Genomic DNA, 26,645 nt, shown 5'->3' with positions numbered 1-26,645 from the left:
GTTCACAATGGGCCTTCATATGGAAAGTTGGAGATTACATATCCAATAAGTAGAAAAGGGTCAGAGAAAAAAGTGGATGGAGGCTGGAAGAAAACTAAATTTGATTTAATGTAGGATAATTTGCATGTAATTGCAAAGTGTTTTGGGGTGGGTTATACGTGCATTAGAGTAGATCTTCTTTTGCTGCAAAAAATAAGAAAAGATGAGAAGTCCTGTGACCAAGGATTGTTAAAATCAACCAACTTAGAACAGCTACCTTTGAAAAAAAATTAAGCTATAAAATAAACTATTTTTTTTCAAGAACCTAAATATAAGGCAGGTAGCTGTCAGATTAAAAAAAGGCAAAAAGTCTACCAGGCGAGATTATTATACAGATCCTAGGAAGTGGCATTTCTCCCAACATGTTTATCTTGGAAGGCTAAGGTCATATGTTTTCTTTCTTTTTTTGCTGCAGAAATCACAACCTAAAACCTTGAATATTGCTCACAGCCTTTGTTTTCAAGGCTTGAAAAGTACGAGGCATCATTTTCTACACCTGTTATACCTAACTGGATAACAGAAATGATGTGGATGTTATGAATCTTTTGTTTCAGAAGAGAACCAAGTTACTTGCAACGTAACTGAATTTTTTTCAAGATTTTTTTCACATATGAAATGTTTCTAAATAGCCTAAGGACCTTTACAAGACAGCAGGATGGGCAGCAAGTTATATGCATTTAGCTCTACCTTTCTTTATCGTAATTGTGGCTTAGAGCCATAAACGTTGGCTCCATCTATAACGACCCCCTTGGATGTCCTTCAGCAATCCTCTCCTTTCCCCCGCCCCCATCCCTACTATATAACTTCTGCTGAAGAGAACTTACAGAAGGGGGAAAGGCCCTAGGGCAGTGGTGACGAACCTATGGTACTCAGAGCCCTCTCTGTGGGCACATGCACCACCACCCCAGCACAGAGTTCCCCAAAGTTCATTACTAGAAAGCCAGAGGGATGTGGGGCCGTGCTGCTCCCCTCCCCCTCTCCACGCATGCCTGATGATATTTCTCACATCACCCGCCCCTCTGTCCAGCAGCCCAATTTCCCTCCCGTCTGGGGTAAGACGGGTGCTCGGGCCACAGTGCGGGCTTTGCAGCGCCAGCCCTGCACGTGCCACTGGCCCTGCCTTGTTGCCCACGGGAGGCTTATCTGTAAGAACATCACACAAAACTAATTTTTATATGATCTTAAAAGGTAAACCACAGAATTGCTTCTCCAATCCTACTGCAGAATTTCACACGGCGGTGAGTGTTCAGGAAATACAGCATGATGCAGCCATCCAACTAGGATACTACTGGCTTAATAAAAAAAATAAATGCAATCTTGCACAGTATTACTATTATTGACAGTATTTCTATTTCACTTTTCTAACTGCTCCCTATCCCTAAGGGGCTCACAATGTAAAAAGGAAGCAAAAGGACACCAGCAGTTAGCCACCAGAAAAGACACTGCTGGGTTGTGGAGGACCACTTACTCTCCCCCTGCTCAATAAAAGAGGAAGACCACTTACCAGCATGTAATTAACCTGTGGAGCTCCTTGCCACAGGAGGTAGTGAAGGCATCTAACCTAGCTACCTTTAAGAGGGGACTGGACAAATTTCTGGAAGAAACGTCCATCACAGGTTACTAGCCCTGATGGGCATGTGCTACCTACTTATTATAGATATGGGCCACTGTGAGATACAAGAGCTGGACTAGATGGGCCATTGGCCTGATCCAGTGGGCTCTTCTTATGTTCTAATGTTCCAGCCACTCATACAGCCAGCCTGCCAGCTCTCTACACTCCACAGCACAGGCTGAGGGAAGCAGCCCAGGAAGTGACATCAGTGAGGAAGAAGCTGGTGCTCACGTACCTGAAAATAAGCAGGAATGAGAGCCTAGCAGGTATTGGGTGCTTCATTTTTTTTTAAAAAAAAATGTGTTTTTGTAGACTCCAAGTCTTGAACACCCAAAAATGAGTACAGCAAAAACAGATAGTGGAAGATCATTCCAAGAGACCTGGACAGTCATTTGGAGTGACTGAATGCAATGGGAAAGCATTATGTATTCTGTGTAATGAAAGTGTTGTGTGTCGCACATCAGGTGTCAGACAGCACTTTGACACCAACCACAAAATGTTGCCAAACTTGGTGAAACTGAAAGAAGAGTGTTTCCTGAAGGGAAATTGAGGAAATATCATTCCCAGTATCTTAGTTTTTGCAACTATCTTTCTAGAACAATCATCTGACAGCTGACAGCTTTCAAATGGCACTGTGCATAGCAAAACATGGTAAGTTCCTCTCTGATGGGGATATTATCAAAATATACATGTTATTTGGGAGTAATTCCCTTTTTCATGATTTCCCAAACAAGGAAATCAACGCATCTCTGAGACGCCACTTAGCAGAAATACTGTTAAAGATCGAGTCCAGCATATGGCAAGTGATGTTAGTCAGCAGCTCACCACTGACTTATAAAAGGCAGTCTGTTGCTCCATGTGTTTGGATGAAAGCACAGATATAAATAATCGTGCAAGGCTAGCAGTAATTTTGTGTTATGCTGATGGTGACATCATGATAGAAGAGCTGGTGAAATTGATGTCTCTGTCTGAAAGAACACAAGGGATAGATATCTACAAAGATGTGATGGAGGCTTTTTTGTCACAAAACATAAGACCAGAAAAAGCGGTTTCAATTACTAGTAAAGGGGCACCTTTTATGGTTGGGGCAACATCTGGTTCCATACAGTTCTTTGTTAAAGAAACAAAACATCAAGTCATTCAGTTCCATTGTATTATACATCAAGAAGCTCTTTGTGCCAGGGAAAGCAGCAAAAAAATTGACGATGTCCTAAAGATGTCACAAAAATGGTGAATTACATCATGGCTCATGCTCTGAATTTTCGACAGTTTCAAGCACTTCTTGAGGAGGTTCAGGCACAGTATAATTGTTTACTTATGTACAATAATGTCTGGTGGCTGAGCAGAGGATGAGTCCTGGAGAGATTTGTAGCCTGCTTGGATGAAATTAGGATGTTTATGAATGAAAAAGGGCAGGAATATCCACAGCTCACCAATATGGCCTGGCTTACCAACCTCATGTTTTTTACAGATTTTACACTATACTTCAATGTACTGAACAAACAACAAAGTGTAGGGAAAACAGCAGAAAGGATGTTTTGTGATATCAAAACATTTAAGAGAAAACTGCAGGTTTTTGAAAGAGACATTGAAAGTGGGCAGCTGAAATATTTTCCAAATCTAAAAATGCATTTAGAAAATTCTACATCATTTGTAGACAATCCTACAAGCCATCAGGAAATCTACAAGGAATTTTCTAGCAATGTAGCAGCTGCAAAGGTGAATTTTAGTAACAGATTTTACAGTTCCATAAGATGGATACAACCCTGTGTTTTCTTACTTCTCCAGATAAAGCCAAATTTGAAGAACCTGATCTTTCCTGCTTACACTGGTTAGATTTAAGAAATCTGGAAATGGAGCTATTGGAATTTCAAGAAAGCTCTATCTAAAAAAATAAATTCTATATCCTGCGTGAATCACTTGAGAAGATAGAAGGGATGACAAAGGACAGCACAGTTAGTTCTGAAAATGAAATCCTTAAAGTGTGGAATTCTCTGCCAAATAATTTTAAGTCAACGAAAGCACTTGGGATTGCTTTCCTTACTTTGTTTGGACCTGAGTGCTGCATGTGTTGCTCTCAAACTTACAAAGTATGAGCCAAGGGTTAGACAAATTATCAGCATGCATACAATAGCAAAAATCACATTAATTGTCCAAATGCATGCCAAATGCAAACTTTTACATTTCAATAAAAAGTTGTTTGTTTCACAGAAAGCTCTGTTATTGTGTTTTTCTTTTAAGACAAAAGAAGTTAATGTATGAGTTGCTTTTTCTAAACTAAAACCTCAGTATTCAGGTTAAATTGCTGTGTTGGCACTTTGCGATAAATAAGTGGGTTTTGGGTTGCAGTTTGGGCACTCAGTCTCTAAAAGGTTTGCCATCACTGCCCTAGGGCACCCATTTCATTCTTTAGGCCTACTCCCAAAATCTCCTCAAAATGAAAATGTAACCCTTGGAATCTATATTCCATATTTTTGACTACTAGATAACAACCTCCTCTGCTCCAAAAGGATTGTCCTTGGATTTTATTTCGCCTCATACCTGCATCCTACATTTGAGAGGGGGCATTTTTCTGTATCCTAGCTATGGTGGGAGGACAAAGGGAAAGGGACTCCTACCTGAACCTCTTTCCTTGGGAAGCCAGGCTAACAGCCTCTCTGGAGGTCTTTTACCAATTTGTTCAGACTAGTTAAGATTATTTATTTGATATAAAATGTTATCTGCTGTTCCTCTTTGTGTTCACTAAATAATCTAATTATGTAAGTTCTGTGTCTTGTTTTTATTTTGTTTTAAAAATATTTTATACTGGTTCAAATGTTTTCCATTCTGAATATGTGTGTATGCACTATGAAGACAAGATACAAACATTTATATGAATAAACCAAACAGGTAGAGGTGTGAGAGAGAAAACAAGAGGCAGCCTATAGGTACTTTAGAACAATGTACAGTACAGATAATGTTAGCATGTTCAATAATGTACAGATAATGTGTGGGCACATTGTCTATTATCAGTTCTGTTTTATAGCAATTGAACGATACAGCATCACAACTTCCATCCTGATTTTGGAGGCTATTTCCTCAGGCACCAATGTTTTAGGGAGAAAAGATTATTTCTACAACTTCTTCATTTCACTGCTTATGCTTTTTAAATATTTGCACCAAAAAGAACAGGTTTGTTTACTTTCATGTAGATGTGTGACTTTAATTCCACACTAACAATGAAGTTGTTCAGGCAATCTCAGAAGGTCGCAACAAACACACTAGATTTTTAATACATTGCAATTATTAATTGATAAGGTACTTGCACGTAACCTGCATCTGATAACCAACCTATCTTCCTCCCTTCTCCTCACAATTTAAATCCTATATCAATCAAGTCACACTATAAATCCAATGAATGCTTATGGCTTTTAATATTGTTGGAAAGCATGCTGCCAATTTCCTTCTGATTTTGTCTTCCACAGTATCTATTGTAATGGACTTCTTTCACTTCTGCTTCTGTTAATGTTGCCTTTCCCTTAACTGCACTTAACAAGCAATTATTGATCATAACAACTACTTTCTATTATGTCTGAATAGCAAGGTGATCTTTAAGGAAGCCATGGAAAACTAGTTTCATAAATACTGCCACAGTTAAACTAGCCTTATAAGCACACTTAGTGCCATCAAACATCATTCAGTTCAAGTAAAGAATGAAAAAGATATCCTTGGAAGTTGCTTAGCAACCACAATCTGGATAACACCAAAGCTGTTAGAAGCTTATCTTATGGTATTTTGACAAAGGCACATACCTGTTTTCATCTAAGACCAGAAAACGTTATGCTGGAGAGACCTCTTTATTACAATGTTTAGAATATTCATCTAGACTGTAGATGACAACCTATTTATTTTCCAAACAGGTTCCCAAATACAGGAGAGTCAGAAATCTACTACTTCATAATTGGTCAACGGTCTATTATTAAGTTAATGTTCTTTAACAAATTAAGTGATTAACATCTTCACAAAACCTAACAGATAAAAAAATATTTCACAGTTGCACACCACATCTGAATTTCTCTGTATTTTTTGATAACTTGGAATTGGTTTCCTTCCCCCCACCACAGAATAAAGGTACGGTCATTATTGATATAAGTGGTTGGACTTAGTATCTTAGTCCTATTAAATATTATACAATTTTTCTTCTCATTGGAGAAAGCATTAAATGGAAGTATAAAAACCTTTGTGTTTATGAGTTGTGGAAGTATAGTTTTAAAAGCTTTCTATTAAACATCTGCTGCCGGCATCAAGCTCCCTGCGCCCTGTGCGTTCCCACAGAGAGGGCCTCCTCAGGGTGCCACCGATCAGAGAATGTCGATTGGTGGCCCCCAGGGGGAGATCCTTCTCTGTGGGCGCTCCGGAGCTGTGGAATCAGCTACCGGTAGAGCTCCGGATGGCGCCCGATCTTCGCTCCTTTCGTCGCGATCTCAAGACATTTTTGTTTGTACAAGCTGGCCTAGCCTGATGGGGATCGGTGGGGTTGTTTTATTTTTGGTTTTTTAATTTTATCTCGGGGTTTTTTAGAACTGTACTTCTATTGTTTTTAATTAGGGCAATTGTTTAATCACCTTTTAATGTTTGTATTGGCTATTTTATTCTGCCCTGTGAACCGCCCTGAGTCCTCAGGGAGAAGGGCGGTATATAAATGTTATTAAATTAAATTAAATTAAAATATAAATTTTGTGACAATTGTCAAGCATAAAAAATTAGTTGGCAACTCTTCTATTTCCCAAACTTTTAAAATAGTCATTGCTTTAGTAATGGAATACTATAACTAAAACACCAACAGAAAAGCATACAATATAGTTATACAAAGACAAGAAAGAAAGAAAGAAAGAAAGAAAGAAAGAAAGAAAGAAAGAAAGAAAGAAAGAAAGAAAGAAAGAAAGAAAGAAAGAAAGAATCAGGGAAATAATTTATGTAATATCAGTGTAGAATTAAGTCAAATCTTAAGATTATCATTACGTGTACCCCATAAGGAATTGTGGCTTCACTTTATCTTTGAAACATAAAGACTTTTAAAAGGTAGATAATGGATTCATATCCTCAATCTATTCTATACTACTGTATCAGGATGCTAAGTTTTTTTTTCCATTTAAGTCACATTGTCCTTTTATGTAAAGCCAAAGCTACTCATAAAATGACTTGGACTGAGATCTAAATTCATCTCTACATTCAAACATGAAATTCACTGGAGGGTTTAGGTTAATCAGCATAATCATCATCAGTTTACTATGGGTATTTAAGCATAACAAATCATAACAGAGTATGTGGTACCCTTTTTTCTGGGAGAGTAATAGGCAAGACAAATTGTAAATCTCATACTTATAAATTGTCAAACCAGCTATTCATTTATTGATTTATTAATATAATTTTTACACAACTCCAATCTCACAATTCTGATCTGTATTATCAAAGTCCAGATAGAATTATGAAATTGTGTAAATTACATTATCTGATAAATCCAATTGAATAGATGAGAATACCCAGAGCCTTCTCAGTGAAGCTCAAATATATTTACAGCTCAGTTTGTAAAACTGTTTACACAGAAGTAAATTTAACTGAAATTCTGTGGTCGTGTATTTCAAGTACAATTAAACCAAGAAAAACAGAATAGTGGATTTGTTCTGGATAAAACAACATAATTATTTAAAAAATATTATTTGAAAATTGCTTGGATGGTGGAGTCTGTACAAAATCGATCTGACAATTGCTTCAAAATGCTGGGCAAACAAGTTGACAAAGGAGAAAATACACAGTTATGGAGAAAGTCTGCAGTGAAAACTTAATTTATGTTTGGTACAAAATGCTGGAATAAAAGATATTGCGATTATGAAAGATAGAAATGAAGACTGGAAAGATGGTGAACTTAGTTTATAAGTCCAGACCATTTTTTAAAAAAGCCAGGCAGATATACTTTTTTTAATATAGTAATATAATATAGTGTTAGTAATATTACACTTAAAACATGGGATAATGATCCAAATACAGCTACATCTGAAACTTGATCTATTAACAAACCTGCACTTTCTTTGGGCAATTACAATAAAACACAGGATTAATTTAAAGATGCTGAAAATATAACTTGGTAACAGAATATATATCCTTTGCACTTATACAGTAGTTTTACTTTCAAATCCATTCAGAGTCCCCTGTTACGGATCTGTTAAACAAAAACTGCAAGAGTAATTTCATCTCAGCATTTAAACTGAAACGCTACTCCACCTTCTTATAAAATATGCTGTTAGAAGCATAAAATATGATGTTGGAAGTTTATGTACTGAGAGCAACGTGGCAACACTTTTGTAATTGCATATTGTGACTGTCACAGCGTCACTTAAAAGAAGCAAGGAATCGTAAGAATACACTGCTAAATATGTATAAGTTGTGTCAAAATTCACAGCACAGTTCAAAGTTGTATTTAAAGGCTTTAATAAAATTAAGTAATTAAATTAGTTTCCAGAAATAGAGGACATAAAAAGCAGCATTCTAAACTGGGTAAGGAAACCTTATTGAACTTGAGGACCCCAATCTCTCTGTCCTACACACACACACACACACACACACACACACACACACACACACACACACACCTTGGATACAAACTGACATTCAGACAAACTGTCTTCTTGTAAAATTAAGTCTTGACTCAGTCCAGTATTTAACTTTCATCTGTAACTTTATTAGGCACAGGTATTATATAAAACTATTGAGCAGTGTGGTGGTCTAGTAGTGAAGACCCTTCCAATTCTGTTATTCTGCCTGCCACTCAGAAAGTTGAGAGTTCAATCCTAGTTAGTGGCAGATGTTTCTCTCGTGGGGTGTAAAGAAAAAAAAATCTGCAAATTCCACATGGTGTCAGGAAGGACATCTGGCCAGTAAGTGCTGAGCTCCATCCAGTCACACTACCCCAAATTAAGGGATTACAAGGTCATAAAAAGGGAATTTATTATATAAAAAAATTAAATGATTCTCCTGTATATCCTATATATAGGGCTATCAAGCTACAGGCAAGAGGAGGACATCTTCTTTTTATCCTCATGTCCTCCAACTGGCAGGTCTAATCTTAAAATCAAATAGTCAGCGTCCAGCTTTCTGAGTATCTAACAAGCTCTCTCTTTCCAAGATGCTTTTCTCCGTGGTCCAGCACATCCTAATATGTGCTAACTACAAGTTAACAAGTCCACTCTATGACCTTAATTACTCGATTAGTAACCTCTGCCCCTAGTGCTGCTGCCTGAAATGAATAAGACCTTAAATCAGTTATATGTTGAAAGAGTTGCCTTCTAAGTGTCTCTAGCACATTCCTGAAATTGAAAAGCCAGTCTTTCAGATGCTGGAAAAAGTACTTTCATACTGCATATTTAGATCTAAAGCACTTTTTTTTTGCAGTTTTTCACAGCCAAGAAAGTTAAGCAGTTAGTGCTTCATCTCCCCCCCCCCCTGCTGCCAATTTGTCCTCCTTTCCAATTGCCTGCATCCTCCTTGGTCTGTTCAGATATCTCAGTATATTTTCTTGGAACAGAATCTTATATGTGGATATCAGTTCTAACTATTTAATAAAATATTTTTCACCAGAGAAAATAGCCCCTGGAAACCCATGTCATTCTCAAGTATTTATTGGATCACTCTTATTCTGAAATCACAGGTAATCCTCAACTTAAGACCAAAATTGAGCCCAAAATTTCTGCTGCTAAGCCAGACTGTTGTTAAGGGAGTTTTGTCCCATTTTATGACCTTTCTTGTCACAGTTGTTAAGTGAATCATCGCAGTTAAGTTAATAACTTGTTAAGTGAATCTTGCTTCCCCATTGACCTTGCTTGTCAGAAGTTCACAAAGGCGATCACATGACTCTGGGACATGCCAACCATCGTAAACATGAGTCAGTTGCCAAGTGTCTGAATTTTGATCACGTGATCATGGGAATGCTGCAACAATCATAAGTGTAAAAATGGTCATACATCACTTTTTTATTGCCATTGTAACTATGAACAGTCACTAAATGCATGGTTGTAAATTGAGGACTACCTGTATAGTAATAGCTATGTTTTACTAGATATTTCCATCTTCTAATTTCCTTTTTCTAATAATGTCTGCCACATCACATTTTAATTGTATTTAATGTAAGATAGTCTGCCCAGTGCCAGCTCTAGACATTTTGGTGCCTTAGGTAAGGTCATATTTTGGCACTCCCTATGGGTTAGGACGCTGAGCCTGTCGATCAGAAGGTCGCCAGTTTGGCGGGTCAAATCCCGAGTGCCGCGTAACAGAGTGAGCGCCTGTTACTTGTCCCAGCTTCTGCCAACCTAGCAGTTCGAAAGCATGTAAAAATGCAAGTAGAAAAATAGGGACCAAGGTAACAGCGTTCTGTGCGCCTTTGGCGTCTAGTCATGCCAGCCACATGACCACAGAGACGTCCTTGGACAAGCGCTGGCTCTTCGGCTTTGAAACGGAGATGAGTATTGGCCCCTAGTCGGAAACGACTAGCACACATGTGCGGGGGAACCTTTACCTTTACCTTTATGGTTTACTCTACATATTTACTATGAATTACAATCTTTTTAATTACATCAGGACCCACTGTTACAATATGGCAACAATTCTGCAAAATTATATTTACTTGTCAAATGGGTGCACTGACACACAAAATATGTCATTATCGCTTTTCCAGGTGTAACTTTGATAAGCTGACAGAGTCATATAACTCACCCACTCTGTGCCTTTCTACCAGATCTTCCTTTTGCTTTGGTAACATCATCACCTTCCTGATGTCCATAGCGGTAGGTTAGTGTGCTGTTCACTAGCACTTGAATGACTTTGTGGACTAGTGTTTTCAAAATATGTAAATATTCTAAAGCAATAAGGATTATATTTTGTATATTTTGTATATTGTTGAAATCTTTTCCATTTTGAAGTCTCCTAAAATTTGACACCCTACGCGACTGCTTAGCTTGGCTAGGTCTAAAATCAGCCCTGGCTGTGCCTAATCTAAATATATTTATTTATTTATTTATTCGGTTTATATACCGCCCTACTTCCAAAGGTCTCAGGGCGGTTTACAAGGCAAAATTTAAAAACAATACAATATAAAATTAAAATAAAATTAAATGGGGGATAAGTAAGAGCATTCAGACAGTAACAGGGCTGAGGTAACAGCCCTCTGACCAAGCAAGAGAAAAGAAAGCAGTAAATTATCAGAATTACTATGCAAGCCCATACCCACACATATCTGTGGAAATAGCCTAGTGTAGCCTAGTGGTGTATCAAAGTAGTAATAAATGCTAGAGGATCCCTCAGCCTGGCTGCAGACTGTTAGCTAACAAATGACAAGTTGCAAATAGATAAAAATGGTTCTTTCCAGGCACATAGCATCTCACGTTCTAAAAATATTAGACAGACAGAATTCAGTCCTAAAATAAGAAGAGGCTCCAATTTAAGCTGCTGATTTTCATACGTGTCTGAGACTGGCTTACAACATTATCATAAACAATTTATAACACAGAATATTAACAGCAGGAGTTTTTCTGACTTAAAAACCAAATTGGAGGGGGACATATTTGCAGAGAAACCTGAAAATATTTTTTTTAAATTAAATTCACTTAAGTTCTATAAAATAACCCCACGTAATGACAGTTATTACAGTGTAGCAAAGCAATGGTAGTGGATTCACTCTGATGAAATAAAAACTGCCATCTGTCACAGAATAGAATAGAATAGAATAGAATAGAATAGAATAGAATAGAATAGAATAGAATAGAATAGAATAGAATAGAATAGAATAGAATAGAATAGAATAGAATAGAATAGAATTGGAAGGGACCTTGGAGGTCTTCTAGTCCAACCCCCTGCTTAGGCAGGAAACCATATACCATTTCAGACAAATGGTTGTCCAATGATTCCTCTCCTGTCCTTTTCTACATCCAAAGGTGGAATGGGAAAGAATACTACTTTGCAAGATTAGAAAAAAATAGACTAAGCCCAGAAAAAGCATGAGCCACTGCTGCTGCTTCAAACATTCCACTCAGAAGAAGGTAGAATCTCCAGAGTCTTTGCTCTGCTGTTTAAAAGTAATTGTAAGTATTATCTATTAGAATCTAATCATTTGAAGTATAAGAGCTTCTAAAGGATTGTGGCGTGCTGCAGTGGCATGTTGAAAGGTTCTCAGAAAGGATTTGTACCCAGAAGGTTTATTGCAAACTATTATCTAATCCATTTCCATACGCCACATTACTTAAGGATTTCCAGGGAGCACCTCTGACTGAAATGGCTTCTGGTAAATTTGTGGAGAAAGGGCTATTGCACCCTCTAGTTCAGGGTCATACAATACATTAACAGCAGTTAAGCACTTCTCTATAGGTTTACTTATTCCCAAACAATTTTATTTATTTATGTGTATTAAATTCAGGAACCAATTAATAGCTGCCACAAAGGCAAATTTGTTTTTCAAAAGATCAGCAAAGGCAAAAAGAGTTTGGGAAGTTTTCTTCTAAAAATTGGAATTATTCAGAGACCAATCTCCACTCTCACTACGCTCAATTCAGCAGTGGGATTCAGCCGGTTCACACCAGTTCAGTAGAACCGGCAGCTAATTTTTTCTTGAGTTCGGCAAACTGGACGGTGCCCCTGAAGCCCTAGCCCTTTTTTGCAAGGCCCCAAACAGCCCACTAGAAGTGTGTGGACACCGCTTCCGGAAGTCCTTTTTGGGCCTTGAAGGCCCAGGGCCAGAACGGACTTCTGGAAGCAGTGTTCACGCAGAGAACCGGTTGTTCACATATTTGAATCCCAACAATGGCTCAATTGGATTTACTCCCAGTAAGTTTACATCTAAATTTATAAATGTTTTGAAATTTGAGTCAATTATAGTACTTTTTTTATTGCTCTTCCAAATCATTGTAGCCCTTTGACATAATGTGGGGTAATTCAATGTCATAGATTAAAAACTCTATAGATGTAATTTCACCAGTCTTTCTAGTGTGCTACTGGAGAATCTTAAGAACCTTCTGATACAGCGTCCTTGAAATAAGCACCAATAAATAACATGAAGCACACACAGAACAGATCTACACGTAAGAGCCAATAGTCATATTAACTACATGATTCTATTTTATAAGAAAATAATGCTGGTCACAATTGCAAATAGCTTTTCAAATGCTGAATGTGGCTTTGATTCAAAGTTTATCACCAATGTATCTTTGCCTCACACATTAGGGCAGGGCCCAAATCTAGAAGTATCGACAGACAATCACAGATCGAGCATACATTGATCATATATCATGTGTAAAATAAAGATTTTAATGCTCCCGGGGGAAATCTTGCCTCTACACAAGATGGGCAGCACACAAATCTAATAAATAAATAAATAAAAATTTAAAAACCATAGGTTTCCCCCCTGCCCCAGGTATGCAATATAGAATAAAATGTGACGATTTAGCAAATTTTCAGCCACTTAATGGCCTCATTCCCCAATGCCTATTTCTCATCATCATTCATATTACTGTTGCCCTCTATGTTAAAAAAAGATTGGGAACAGCCAGCCTTGCTAATAAAATGCCTGAATATTTTGGTATAATTAGCCTTGGTATTTTCAATCTGGAAATGCCTCCATTCTCAGATGGTAGTAAGCATGTTAAGAGTAACCTCTGCAGAGGACCTCAGAGCTTTTTTCCTTTAAGTGACTCCTCCTCCTCCTCCTCCTCCTCCTCCTCCTCCTCCTCCTCCTCTTCTTCTTCTTCTTCTTCTTCTTCTTCGTCGTCTTCTTCTTCTTCGTCTTCTTCTTCTTCCCCTTCCCCCTCTTCTTCCTCATCCTCTTCCACATTGTCAGAAGAGCGAGCTATTCTTTATGTATGATTCACACAGAAATTCTTGTGCAGGAATCCAGGCAAATAAAGTAGCGGTGGCTTGCCCAAAATTTCACCTACTTTCATTTCATGGAATGATATATACTAATCCAGGGGCAAGCAACCTTGGCTCTTTTATGACTCGTGCACTTCAATTCCCAGAATTCCTGAGCCATTCTGAGAGTTGAAGTCCACAAGTCATAAAAGAGCCAAGGTTGCCTACCCTTGTACTAAGCCATATTTCTCCTTTACAGAGGCAGCCAAATTCTTTCCATTTCCTGTTTTACCTTTGCAACAAGTAATGATAATAGTGTTAACAGAAATCTATCCAGGTTTGAGCTAATAGCCTAAAGCTGTGCATTCACAATCAACTATTATTACTACTACTATTATTCCTTCTTTTTCTACATTTGTGTTGTATATGAGAAAGAATGTGATAATTTTAAAAAGTTGCAGTTCAAAAAATTTACCGGGGCATTTGAAGGTTTATCATTTCATGTTTTCTTAATAGGGTTTCCTATCTGAGGAAAGAGTTGGGCTAGACCTCCAAGACCCCTTCCAATTCTGATATTCAGTTATTTTTTTTTTGTACCTAGCATGGGATGTTACAAGAGCAACTATGACTTGGTTGGATGCCTGTTCCACCTCATCAGTTTGCCAGTTATCTCTATGTCAGATAAGTAAAGCTATTGACTTATGACAGATCCAGTTTGGTTATGCAACGTTTATTCAAGTGTTAAAGAAAAAAGTATATGCAACTGCCTAGCACTCCTGAATTCAACGCATAGACCATAAAACATAAGAAATTTAGGACTATCATATCTGGGTTTCAAAAATCTAAAAGATTCTTTGTTGCCATTTAGTAGCTGGCCAGTGTTTTGCATCACAGAACCAGCCCTAAAAAGATAAGTTCAAGCAAAACAAAAAACAAAACAAAGCATTTGAGAATAGACCATGAATCTCATCATTTTCCAACTCAAAACGATCAGTCTGCCTTTTAATACGTGTTTGGTTCAATAAACCATGGTTAAAATACTGGTTTAATGTTATGAAACTGTTGTAATCCATATTCATATAAAACAGTGTTAAACAGGAAAGGTTAAGCAAACTCTTTATACCTCTTAACGGACAGTCTGGTCAACATCCAGCAATTCTTTCACCAATGCAAAGTGCAGCTTTTTCGAAACTGCAACAGTGGAAAAAGGTTTCCTATCAATTCATCAGCTGCAACTGACTTATTTTTTGAAGTACACATTAAATAAAAAATAAAAATGAAAGTGGCCATATTGGCCATCAGATACATTTTGTTATCTATGTAACAGTAATACATTTAATAAGCCCACTAAAAGTTCATAAAATTGCTTTCAAATGCTCGAATATTCTTCATCAGACTTATGAAGAAAAGCGGGTGGATGCGGTAAGAACTGGTGATTTTGAAGCATTTGATCACAAACTAGGATTAGGAAGCAAAGAAAGATTTGTAATCAGGACAGATTCAATGTTGATGTACAAAAAGAAACCAGACAGATAGAATTTGCATGATTTTTGCTAACAAAATTACTCATAATCATATTCCATTTTTAATAATACTTATATTCACTCCATTTTTTTATTATACAAATCTTAAACCACATGGAAAGGCACTTATTATGATTCCTGAGATCAGATTAGTTATCTCCCCTTAGAATGAAAAGAGAATGCTTCTGATTATGAAGTCACCATCTCACATATCCTTCCTGATTAAGTCAATTGACTGAGGTCTGTCCGGACACATCTATGACTCTTATTTTAAAAAAAAATTGGGGATCTATTTTTTTCTGGGAGGAGAAATGAGACCACTTTGTAAGGAGGCTCTAACGACACTCCAACTTCCCTTTATTAGAGGAACCAACTGAGCACGTGGTGGCCAAGCAACTGCAGACATTATGGGTGAAATATTATTCTCCTTTTCAGTTTGCTTTCCAGCCACGTTATAGGCCTAAGAAGGAAACTTTGGTAAGTATTCCATTAAAAGGACATGGACAGCTGGCCAAGAGTGCCTGGTCAAGTACTCTGATAGGGTTTATTCTTTCAGCAAGAAGGATGCTGATGATGTTTTCTTGACCCATCCTGGGAATTGGCATGTGCTAGATTACAATCTTTAATGTTATTCTAAGCATTGCTTAGTAATGAAGCTTCTAGATCAAGTATCTTTATTTAACTTAATTATAGGCATGTCTCAGTCAATTAAACTGATGAAATTCAATTTTCTTTCTCATTTTTAAGCCCGTCGGAGAAGCTATCTCAAAGCAGAATACGAAAGCTCTCAACAAATCCTAGAGGCTACACATGTTGAGGAGGTATCCTAATAGTGCAGGGGGTCATATTAAGCCTGATGTCACTGGAGTGATAGTAATCTTCCCAGTTACTATAGTTCAGATTCTAGGGGTGTTCCTAAATTCTCTCCTCTCTACCAATTGGAAGAGTTAACAAACTCAGAAACATTTTATTCATTGAACTTGTTGACTGCTACATCCATCACTTCTCAAAGAGAGAGACAGAGACAGAGAAAGAAAAAAGTATTCCCTTAGCCGATCGATTATTCAAGAATCCCTAACATTGACTATAGGAAACTGTAATTACAGAACAGTTTTTCCCCCAAATCCTTTCCCAACTATCAAGTTTAAATGCTATTGAAACTAATATTGGTATAAAATTTGCTGTTCCCATTGCTACAGTTTCTGGGTCTACTTATACTGCATCTGTCCCAAGTCAATGCCAAATACTGGTATCTAATTGTGACTGTCTCACAATTACCAACACTACTCTGACTTGACTGGACATTCTGTCATCAAAACAAACAAAACACAGCAGAGCTACTCCTAGTAAATTGGGGTAAGTGTATAATATTTACTACTGATGCACTGCTATCATGTATCCATAATGCTTGATATAAATTAATTTCATATTTCTGCTAAGTCCATGAGGCAGGTTAATTATTTTATCCTCATATCAAGAAATTAAAGCTGGGAGAATAAAATAAAACCCTGTTGGTGTGAATTCATACCAAGGTACAAAGTAAGGATTTATTTTGCTTTTATAATATAACACTTGCTCATTGAGCAACTCTGCATGCATCCATGCTGCAGTATTCAAGGGAAGAATTCTACAAGGAAGGGGAGACATTTGCTGCTCTTTCTTCTTCCTATCCCCATGCTTAATGGTTTTGGAACTGAAGAAGGGGAAAATGGTGTGTGTGTGTGTGTGTGTTAATCTCTACATTTATATTTTCCAAAAAGTAAGCCTTACAATAATTGTGTTATTTTCAGCTGCTTTGGGAATGGCTCTAGATACTGACTTTGCATCAGCTAAGATCCTCTGATATGAGGAATTCTTGGTGATGATGATGATAACTTTATTGTCACTTTGAATGTACACCAATTGGCGTACATCAAAATGAAATTTCGTTACATACAGCTCTCAAAGGGTCACCACCTCCGATATATACTCCTTGTTCGGGGCCCACTCAAATTTCACATTGTCCATTTTAGTCTCTAGGGAGTGAACGATGGCAAACAGGACAGATGGAAATGGGGCTCCATGTGGATTAGCCCTCAAATTCGCTTGTACTCTGACAACCTCACCTTCTTTCCTTTTTCTGATCCTGACTCTTCCACCCTTTCCTTAAAGAGGCCTTGCTTCTTTTCGCCCCTGGAGCATGCTGCTGCTGCCACCGCCACCAACTCCTCCAAAAGCCTCTCTCTCTTCCTCTGGGCCTGCCGACAGCCTCATCCAGTTCCTTCACTCCATAAGCTCCAGGTCCTCTCCTCCTCTGCCTCCTCTGGAAACAGCCCTGATTTGCAGTAGAATCCATCACTGGGCCAGCAGTCAGATCTTGCTGCTGGCAGAACAATTTCAAACAGCGCCAACGACTTTTAACGGTCTCACCAACAGTTCCAAAACAACTAGAAACTCGCCAGGCCAGCAAAGATTGTCGGTCGTATGTCATATGTTACCTTAGTTCCACCATGTTGCTGAAACACGTTAAAATCTTCCTGATCATGTGGCCTATAGCCCTTACTATCCCTCCCAAAACTATTCACCTTCAAGAGCCAATGCAGCCGCAGCCATTCCAGGTGCCGCCATCTTAGAAATGGTCTCTGAGCTTGGCTGTTTTCTTGTAGATGCACTTGTACTTCAGTGATGATGTTACCTATTTTGGGTAATGAAACCTCTGCAAGAAAACAACGAAACCAGAGAGCACCAAGCACCTTTCATTTCAATCCTGAGCTACAAATATTTTTTCTCTGCCAGTACCCTCTCATATGTTTGGAGTCTTCCACCCTCTGTTTCTATCTAAAAGCATGAACCGCTATAGATCTGGTAGAAAGGCCAGCCACTTACTCTCTAGTCTTTAACTATCTGCCCTTGATATTATCACAAGTCACTTTTTTCAGTGGTTTTGTAACTTTGGTCACTAAACAAGTAACTTTGGTCACTGTTGTAAGTTGAGGGCTACTTGTAGACTGGCCCCTTGGAAGCTCTGCAGATAAGGAGAGGACAGGAAATCACCCACCTATGCTCTGGATGGCAGTTTCCCATGTCCTGTGGTTTGGACAATAGGAAACAGTGGGATGTATCATCTTGCCCACAACTACGATAGACTTTTAAAGGACATTAATGCAAACCTCACTTTCTAATCTCTTCTGGAAATTGCCCATTGATTACTTCTAAGCTATTAGAAATCTTAGAATGAAAATTTAGGAAACATTGGGTGAGTCTTCCTTTAATCCTGAACGATAGAAAAAAATAATTATAAGCTTATATAAGCTTAATAATTTAAAGAATCTGAAATAAACAGCAAAATGCTAAATAAGATTTTTGATCTCAAGAAAGTTATAAATGAACTAAGGGTCATGATAAAATTGGAATACTGAAATCTTTACAATAAGATTTTGGAATTAATTATAAGCAGCTCCTCCTGGGAAATAGATCCTGTTTTGGTTTTTAGAAGACCTAACATGGACAAATACTTTCATGATTACAATAGGTGGACACGAGAGGGAACTAAAGATTTTAGAGGAATGATATTCAGGCAAAATGCATGGCAATAAAAATAGGAGATTTCTGAAGAATGGAATCAGAAAATAGTAGCCAAAATATCAACCTTGTCAGTAATGATGTCTGCTTCTATGGATTATGTTCGAAATAAGCTAAGAACAAATCTTAGCTGACAAGATAGAGATGGCATTGAAAGTGGATTTAAACTAACTGGACAAGGAGATCATTTAGAAAAGGTCTATTGGTTAAGGCACCAAGCTAGAAACCAGGAGATCACGAGTTCAAATCCTGACTTAGCCATGAAAGCCTGCTGGGTGATTTTGGGCCAGTCATTCTCTCTCAGCCCAATTCACCTCAAAGGATTGTTGTTGTGAGGAAAACAGTAGGAGGAAGGATTATTGGGGTGTTCACTTAAGTTATTTGTAAAAATAACAAAGCCGGATAAAATAAATAAATAAATGTATTTAAAATGTACTGGGTCTACAAAAGGAACTGGCTCAGATATCAAAATTTAAAAAGGAAATACAAATGACAAACCAATAGAGTGACCTAGATAATGTTTTTCCTACTAGAGTTACTGTTAAGTATTTGAACAACTCTGCCCTTGAGTTTATATTGGATTTTACTATTATAAATATATAATTTATGCATTTTATTATATAGAGAGATATGAGAGAAAGAGAGAGAATGAACACATTTCTATTCTAACCAGGGTAGAATACCAACTTGCAGGGAAAAAAAGTGTTAAAATTTATACTAGTATCTAGTATTCTGACATTAAGACTCATTATATGGTTTTGTCTGATTATACAAAACTCACACCAATTTTGTCCTTCCCATATATATTTCACCTTAAATATCACATTATCAAATGTATGCATCTGCTATATCAAATTTGAAGAAAATGCAGAAATCCCTGAGTAACAATTAAGATTCTCTGTTAAAGATCCATTCAAATGACTGAACTTTCTTTGCACTTTTAATCCTCTCTACATTTCCTAGCACCTGTTCAAGATCTCTATGCAATCTGGCACTGCAAATGAGCTTAGGTCAAAAGGTACAAATCAAGTAATAGGGTAAGTTTTCATCAATATCATGTGGTGAAAGAATATGATAGTTTGCCAGTTACACAGAACTCCTTCGCAAAACAAAGAGCCTAAATCTTTTGCTATAAAAGGTTATTTTAAAATGCAAACATATTCAAATAATCAGTAATTTTATAACAACTAGTTCAATAAATATACAGCCCCTTTCATATTTATGGAAGCATGTAGGTTTATAAAACTATATCAAATTCATATAAAAACAAATTATTATAACAGAATATTAACAGAAACCAAATAGCCTGAAATTGTAGCTGGGTTACAAAAAAATTAGGATGACCAGAAGAGGGCAGCAAAGATTAGGGGGTTTTTCCATATCACTTTCCTGCCTTCTAGTGATAGTTTGATTGCTTGCAGCCCTACCTTTTTTTCTTTCCATACATATTTCATCTTACTAAAAATTGCACTCTAGCAACTAGTTTTCCTCAGATTTCTCATCTGAACAAGAGCAGGTCAGAGTTAATAACAGATGGAATTATATTCATTGCCCATCCTCTATCCACGTTTAAGCCTTCATGATAAAGAGGGATAAGGATCACCCATTTTGATTACCTTGAAAGGTACCCAAATCAATGGAAGAAAATTGCTAATAAACTAAGGGTTAGCTATTTACATCTGGTATTATATATAGTAAATCTTTCAAACCCAGTGAAGACTATGTATAATAGTAGGCTACTAGGTTCCACATGTCTTGCCAGGAGGCTTCCCACAAGGCATCTGGTGTTCACCATCAGAACAGAATGCTGGACTAATTAGACTTCTGGCCCAAAACAGCTGGGCTTTTATAATGATATTAAGTAGTAACGCACAACTGGCAACACACAGGTAGCATATATCACTGCGGTGCACATTATGTGCCAGAATTATAATACCCTCTGTGCAGGTTCCCACACCATTGGGGGGGGGGAATCTTGACTGTAAAAATGGTTACTAGCAAGGTGAAACAGATGAACCCACTCAGTTCAGAGGGAAGAGGTTGAAGGAGAGCCATAGATAAGGAAAGCTGCCTCACCCTTATGGGTTTCTTTCTAGCAATGGGCTGCCTATTCTAGGAACTAGGTTACTGAATTAGATGGACCTCTGAAGCTGAAGTTTCAGGCTGAGGAAAACAGTTTTAGCGAGTTCTTTTGTTCAGGAAGTTTTACAAAGGGGGGGGGGTAGAAATTAAGGGCTGCCTCTTTAGCTCCCTTCTCATTTGCATTTTTGTCTACATCTAAAGAGCTGCTTCAAAAAGTTTGATTTCACGCATCCGAACTGTTTTATAAAGAAATCGGAAACCAGAGAGAACACTCAGTGAAAGCAAATTTTCTATGCATACATGCGACCAACTGTGTGCCATATAGATCAAAGCTTTCTATATGAATTGGTTACCCCCTTCTATTTCAGGGACAAGGCCTTCCCCACCCTTAGAGATCAAGTTAGTTTGTTCTAGAGTCTGAGAAAAGATATTATTTGTGGCTGGAGGAGTAACACGGTTAAAGCTCAGTCTTCTGAAAACCCTGCTGTCAGCCAGCCCAGCTACTGTAAGAAAGTTAGCACTCCCAACAAGTGGAAGTTGCATGGATGGAAGGGGACCTGAGGGGTTGTCTGGAGATTTTCTAGGGCAGGGGTAGGCAACCTCGGCTCTTTTATGACTCATGGACTTCAACTGCTGTCAACCAGCCCAGCTATTGTAAGAAAGTTAGCACTCCCAACAAGTGGAAGTTGCATCCATGGAAGGGGACCTGAGGGGTTGTCTGGAGATTTTCTAGGGCAGGGGTAGGCAACCTCGGCTCTTTTATGACTCATGGACTTCCAACTCCCAGAATTCCTGAGTCAGCTATGCTGACTCAGGAATTCTGGGAGTTGGAAGTCCATGAGTCATAAAAGAGCAGAGGTTGCCTACCCCTGTTCTAGGGAATTTCACTGCAGTGTCCAGATTAAACCCTAACCGTGGTCTCAAGGAGGAAGGGATGTTGGGTTTTTTTTTTGAACGGGAGGATCGCTTCAGGCTGCAATAGGGACAAACTCTTCTTCTTCTTCTTCTTCTTCACGTATTCGGTGTCACCTCACCTTCACAGGCCTCGCTCCTAACTAGGGTCTTGGGAGTGGCGGATCGGACCTATAGAACAGGGGTAGGCAACCTCGGCCCTTTTATGACTCATGGACTTCAACTCCCAGAATTCCTCAGCCAGCATGCCTGGCTGAGGAATTCTGGGAGTTGAAGTCCATGAGTCATAAAAGGGCCGAGTTTGAAGACCTCTGCTATAGAAAGTCTGGTCTCCCTACACAGGAGGAGGCTCCCAGGTACGCTTCGCACGATCTTCCGGGGCTCTAGTCTCCCCCCGGGGAGAAGCTCCTTCCTGGGCTTCAGAAGAGAGGGAAAGCCCCGCGGCCTCTGGCTGGGCTCCTCCCGAGCCCCCGCCAAGACGGCGGACTTACTTCTCGTAGTCCAGGCGGCAGTAAAGCTTCTGCTCCCGGTAGAAGCAGCTGCTCTCCAGCGGTTCTCGGCAGGAAGCGCAGCGCACGCACCGCTCGTGCCACAGGCGGCCGTTCAGGCGCAGCAAGAACCGCTCCGAGATGACGCTGCGGCAGCCTTCGCACACCGAGCGCGGCGGCTCGGCGGCTCTCCCTGCAACGACCCAGAAGGACGATGATGAGCCTCGCGGCAGCAGCCGCCGCCGTCCCCGCCTCGCCCCCCCCCTCCAAGATTGGAAATGGCCCGTTAGCCCTTTTTGACGAGTTTCTGGAGCATTATATTGCCCTGCACGTCCCCCCGAGATTCGTTTTAAACGTTTTGGGTTCTCTTGAAGGGTGGACTACTGGAGCCGGGGGGGGGGGGGGGGGGAATACCCAGCGCGGATGTCCTATTTTTTTTTTAATCCCATTTATATCCCCGCCCTTCTCCGAAGACTCAGGGCGGCTTACAATTTAAAGCAGAAATCAGTGTGCGTAGCAATAGCCTTCATTCTATGTATATGCCTGCTTATTAGGGCTTTCGCCCCCCCCCCAAGCGGCATTATTTTATCCCCCAACAATCTGGGTCCTCATTTTACCTACCTCGGAAGGATGGAAGGCTGAGTCAACCTTGAGCCTGGTGGGATGCGAACCTGCACTAAATTGCAGGCAGCTGGTGTTACTTCAGGAGGCATTAGCCCACTGCTCCACCAAGGCAAGGCTCTATTGCCAATCGTTTGGCCAGCCTGGCTTTCCCTCCCCTTCCAGGTTTTCGAAACCAACACCAGCCTCCGAAATAAAGCAAACCAGTCCTACGCTGGCAGCTGCGACAGGCCCGCCTTAGGCCTGTTTTCCCTACCAGGCCGTTCCCCCCCCCCCAAACATTACTGGCGGGAGGAAAGGGATTGTGGGTCCCCTCCTCTCAAGGGATTTGGAACCCGATGGCCTCCTTCTCTGATAATGCCTCAAACTCAGGAGGGTTTCGGCAATTCCTCCCTTTTAGATTAAGGTCGCTTTGGTAAAGCTTTGCACAGGTGGCGGCATTCATTGCCATCACAACCCAGGGACACCCTTTCCAGGCCTTTCGGCCACAGGAATGACTTCTTGTAAGTGGCTGCTTTTCAGCTGCGGGACGAAGTGCACCCTATCCTCCGCCCTGACGGCTTGACCTGGAGGACCAAACCCGGAGAAGCCACAAGGCCACTGCCAGGTCGAGTGCCGCAGCAGAGTGGCCTTTAAGCAATACCTCCCACACTCCACCCCCGCAGGGATCTCGTGCTCGTGCCTGCTCCGGCGGAAGCCTGAATGGGTTTCGTATCTGCCGTAGGAAAGGCCACTGAACGTCTTGACCCAAAGGCAACTTGCAAAGGTTCCCGCTGCTGGTGCTTGAAATCAGCGGCAGCTTCACTTTTTTTAAAAAAATCCCATTTATATCCCGCCCTTCTCCGAAGACTCAGGGCGGCTTACAATACAAATCAATGTGCTTAGCAATAGCCTTGAACTCAGCCAGCTGCCAGCCCAGGTTCTTTAACTGCACGGAAATCCTAGCACCTCACTGGGTAGATCTGAAACTGATGCTGGGCCGCCTGTCTCCTTTTCCTGCCTCCAGTTAGCCGGATCGCCTTTCCTGGGGCGGGGCGGTGTTATGAAGAGAGGCTCTGGCGCTTGAAGACCGAAGGCAGGACTCGGCCAGGGCCGGGGTTGGTAGCCATTTGAAGCACAAACGGAAGAACGAATGGTTTTCTCTCTCTCTCTCTCTCTCTTCGTCTGAAAATTATCTTTGTGACCATTGGGAAATAATTGTTCGAAATAAGTTATACCCTGCTTTTCAAAGACTCAAAAATGTCGAAAATGTTCAAAAACCGACTGCTTTCAAATGAACAATTAGAAGCGTTTTCCTCTCTGAACTATCTTTTTCCCCCTTTATTTTGGAGTGGAGAATAAAATAAAAAATTAAGCAGTAAAAAAGGAGGAATTAAAAAGAAAACTGGACCCGTTCTAATGCAATTTGTTGTTATCCGCTAAAAACTTGTTAGAGAGGTGCACTATGGTTGCCCGCTTTTTGTCTTATTGTGCCTTGTAAAATCGCCTTCCTTATAAGGCACGAATCCTCTGTGCACCTTCGGAAGAGTCTTCCAAAGCGCATCCACAGGAAAACGACGACACCGAGGCTCTGGACCGTCCTTTTTTGAAGCCTGCCTCCTAAACCTGCTCTGAAACCAATCTGGAGAAAGGGGGCCTTACTTTTATTAGCTACAATAATTATGATTAGTATCTGTCAAATCCTACCCCTTTTATGCTTAATTGCTGAGATTTGATTTCAGCTATTATAACTGTCTTTCATACATCCTGCGTTAGTTTAATCGTTAATTAACGATTTTAATTAGAACGATCTGTACATGTAGGTACATGCCCGCACACGCACACATTGAGTATCTGCTAATTATTATATTGTATTTTCTTATCTGTCTGTTGGGATGAACAAATGCTGTTCAATCATACGAAGTCTGACTTCGGTGTCAGGTAAATCTTGAACTTTTGTTTTAAAACTGCTAGGGAGCAGCTGTCCGCCTCTTTCACACGCGCACGAGAGAGAGAGAGAGAGAGACCCAATTTCTCTTTCTCTCCTTTCCTCCTCCCGCCTCCTTTGTTTTCCTGGGGATGCTTTTTGAGGCAAAAATGGATAATATAATCCTGTTCCACGATCGCATCTAACTCTCGGCTTTTTCGCCTGCGTCTTTCCTCCTTCTGGGGGCTTCTTCGTTGAGGAGGGCAACTGCCCTCTGACTCTACGAAGGAGAAGGGGGACCCTCAACCGTCGGGGCCGGTCAGGCTCAGAGACTCATCCCAAAGCTGGCCGAGGTCCGACCCTACTACTTACCCAGCAGCGGGGCAGAGAAGGAGGGCTGCGGGGGCGGGGGCTCCAGGGCGTCCTGCAGAGTTTCCTCCATTTTCAGGCCGCCCAGCCCGGCCAGAGAGAGGGCGAAGAAAAGCGCTCCGATTCCGCTTGCGGAGAGAAGAGAAGAGAAGAGAAGAGAAGAGAAGAGAAGAGAAGAGAAGAGAAGAGAAGAGAAGAGAAGAGAAGAGAAGAGAAGAGAAGAGAAGAGAAGAGAAGAGAAGAGAAGAGAAGAGGTCGGTAAGGCAAGGAATCCCCTAAGCGCTTCCCCCTCAAACCTCCGCACCAGCAGCACAGCGGACCCTACTCCAGGCTCTTCTTGCCTCCCGCGGGCATCCGAGCTGGAGCCTCTGGCGCTTACCTGCCAGCCGGAGTGGTCCCACCGCGTAGAATCCAAAACCACCGCGGTGCTGATCGGCGGTGCAGAAGGGACTCAGCATCGCGCCGTGCGCCGGGAAGGGCTGAGAGCCCAAGCCCACCGCGGTTCTGGCCGAAGGCGGCTAGAGCCCCATCCTTGCGCCTGCCTAGCGCCGGACCAGGCACAGGCGGCTCTGGCCGTCTCTGCTGTGCTTCCTGCCCTCTGGGCGGGTCCCTCCGTCGAAGGACAGCGGGTGCTTTCCCCGCGGACGAGCGAGTGGCATCTCAGCCCCGGCCCCTGCCTTGGACCGCTCAGGTAACGCTGGAGAAAGGCCGGAGACAGCGGGGGCTTTTCCGCGGCGCCGAGGAAACGGGGTCAGATGTCAGGGCGGGAAGGGGTGGTCCTTGGCCCGCAAACTCGGTAAACGGGAGGAGCAGCGCCACTCCCGGCCGAGGGGAGGGAGGGAGGGAGGTGGGGGTCGTCCCCCGGCCTCATCTTCCCACCTTACACAGAATGGGGGCCGAAAGCGACCGCGATGACGTGGCTCCGCTGGACCTACCCGCTCTCAGGATCCAATTTTATTTATTTATTTTATTTTAATTCCATTTATATCCCGCCCTTCTCCGAAGACTCAGGGCGGCTTACAAGCTTAGCAGTAGCCTTCATTCTATGTATATGCCTGCTTATTAGGGCTTTCACACACACCCCAAGCGGCATTATTACAAAGTCAGCTTAATTGCCCCCAACAATCTGGGTCCTCATTTTACCTACCTCGGAAGGATGGAAGGCTGAGTCAACCTTGAGCCTGGTGGGATGCGAACCTGCACTAATCTACTTTTCCGGTAGTTGGGTCAAGGTTTTTCTTCCACCGCCTCTTGGATCAGTCCCCGCTACCTGCTGCTTCGGGTCAGCCGGCTAGCCAGGCCTGGGGCAGGTTGGGAGCCATTCGCAGCAAGCATCTCAAAAACGCGCGTTTCTTTCTGCTCGGTTCGCCTTCGGGCAAACTCTCCTCTGCCGGCGGGTCTTCCGAAAGAAATCTAGACTCGGGCAGAGGTTTTCCACCCGCCGCCTTCTTTAACCTGAAATTGACTGACCCCGGACGATTTAATGCGCGGGCGCGTGTGTGTGTGTGTGGTTGGTTATACGATGGTTTTAAAAAATGTCATTCAATAAAGAAGGTTCCAGCGAGCCACATTGGTCTCTGGCTCCCATCTCGGAAGCCACACGCCCGGCCCACTGCGCTGCGCGGAATAACTTCAGAAAAGTTCGCCCCGGCCCGCTCGCCTCC

At 40.9% G+C, this 26,645-nt stretch overlaps 1 protein-coding gene across 1 annotated transcript in view; it reads right to left on the bottom strand.

Moving 5' to 3' along the window:
* The window catches only part of LMX1A (LIM homeobox transcription factor 1 alpha), a gene marked incomplete at both ends in the record, with an annotated part of 70,112 nt that overhangs the window by 38,653 nt on the left and 4,814 nt on the right, over positions 1 to 26,645 (bottom strand). The window contains 2 exons of the mRNA XM_083358157.1: positions 22,089 to 22,278; positions 24,985 to 25,109. Of these exons, the coding sequence (XP_083214283.1) occupies positions 22,089 to 22,278; positions 24,985 to 25,109 (315 nt within the window). The remainder of the gene's footprint in view (positions 1 to 22,088; positions 22,279 to 24,984; positions 25,110 to 26,645) is intronic.

Source organism: Vipera ursinii (assembly GCF_947247035.1).
Source record: "Vipera ursinii genome assembly, chromosome: 3".
NCBI lineage: Eukaryota > Metazoa > Chordata > Lepidosauria > Squamata > Viperidae > Vipera > Vipera ursinii.
The sequence above is the reverse complement of the archived record's forward strand: the minus strand, read 5'-3'. Positions and strand labels throughout refer to the sequence as shown.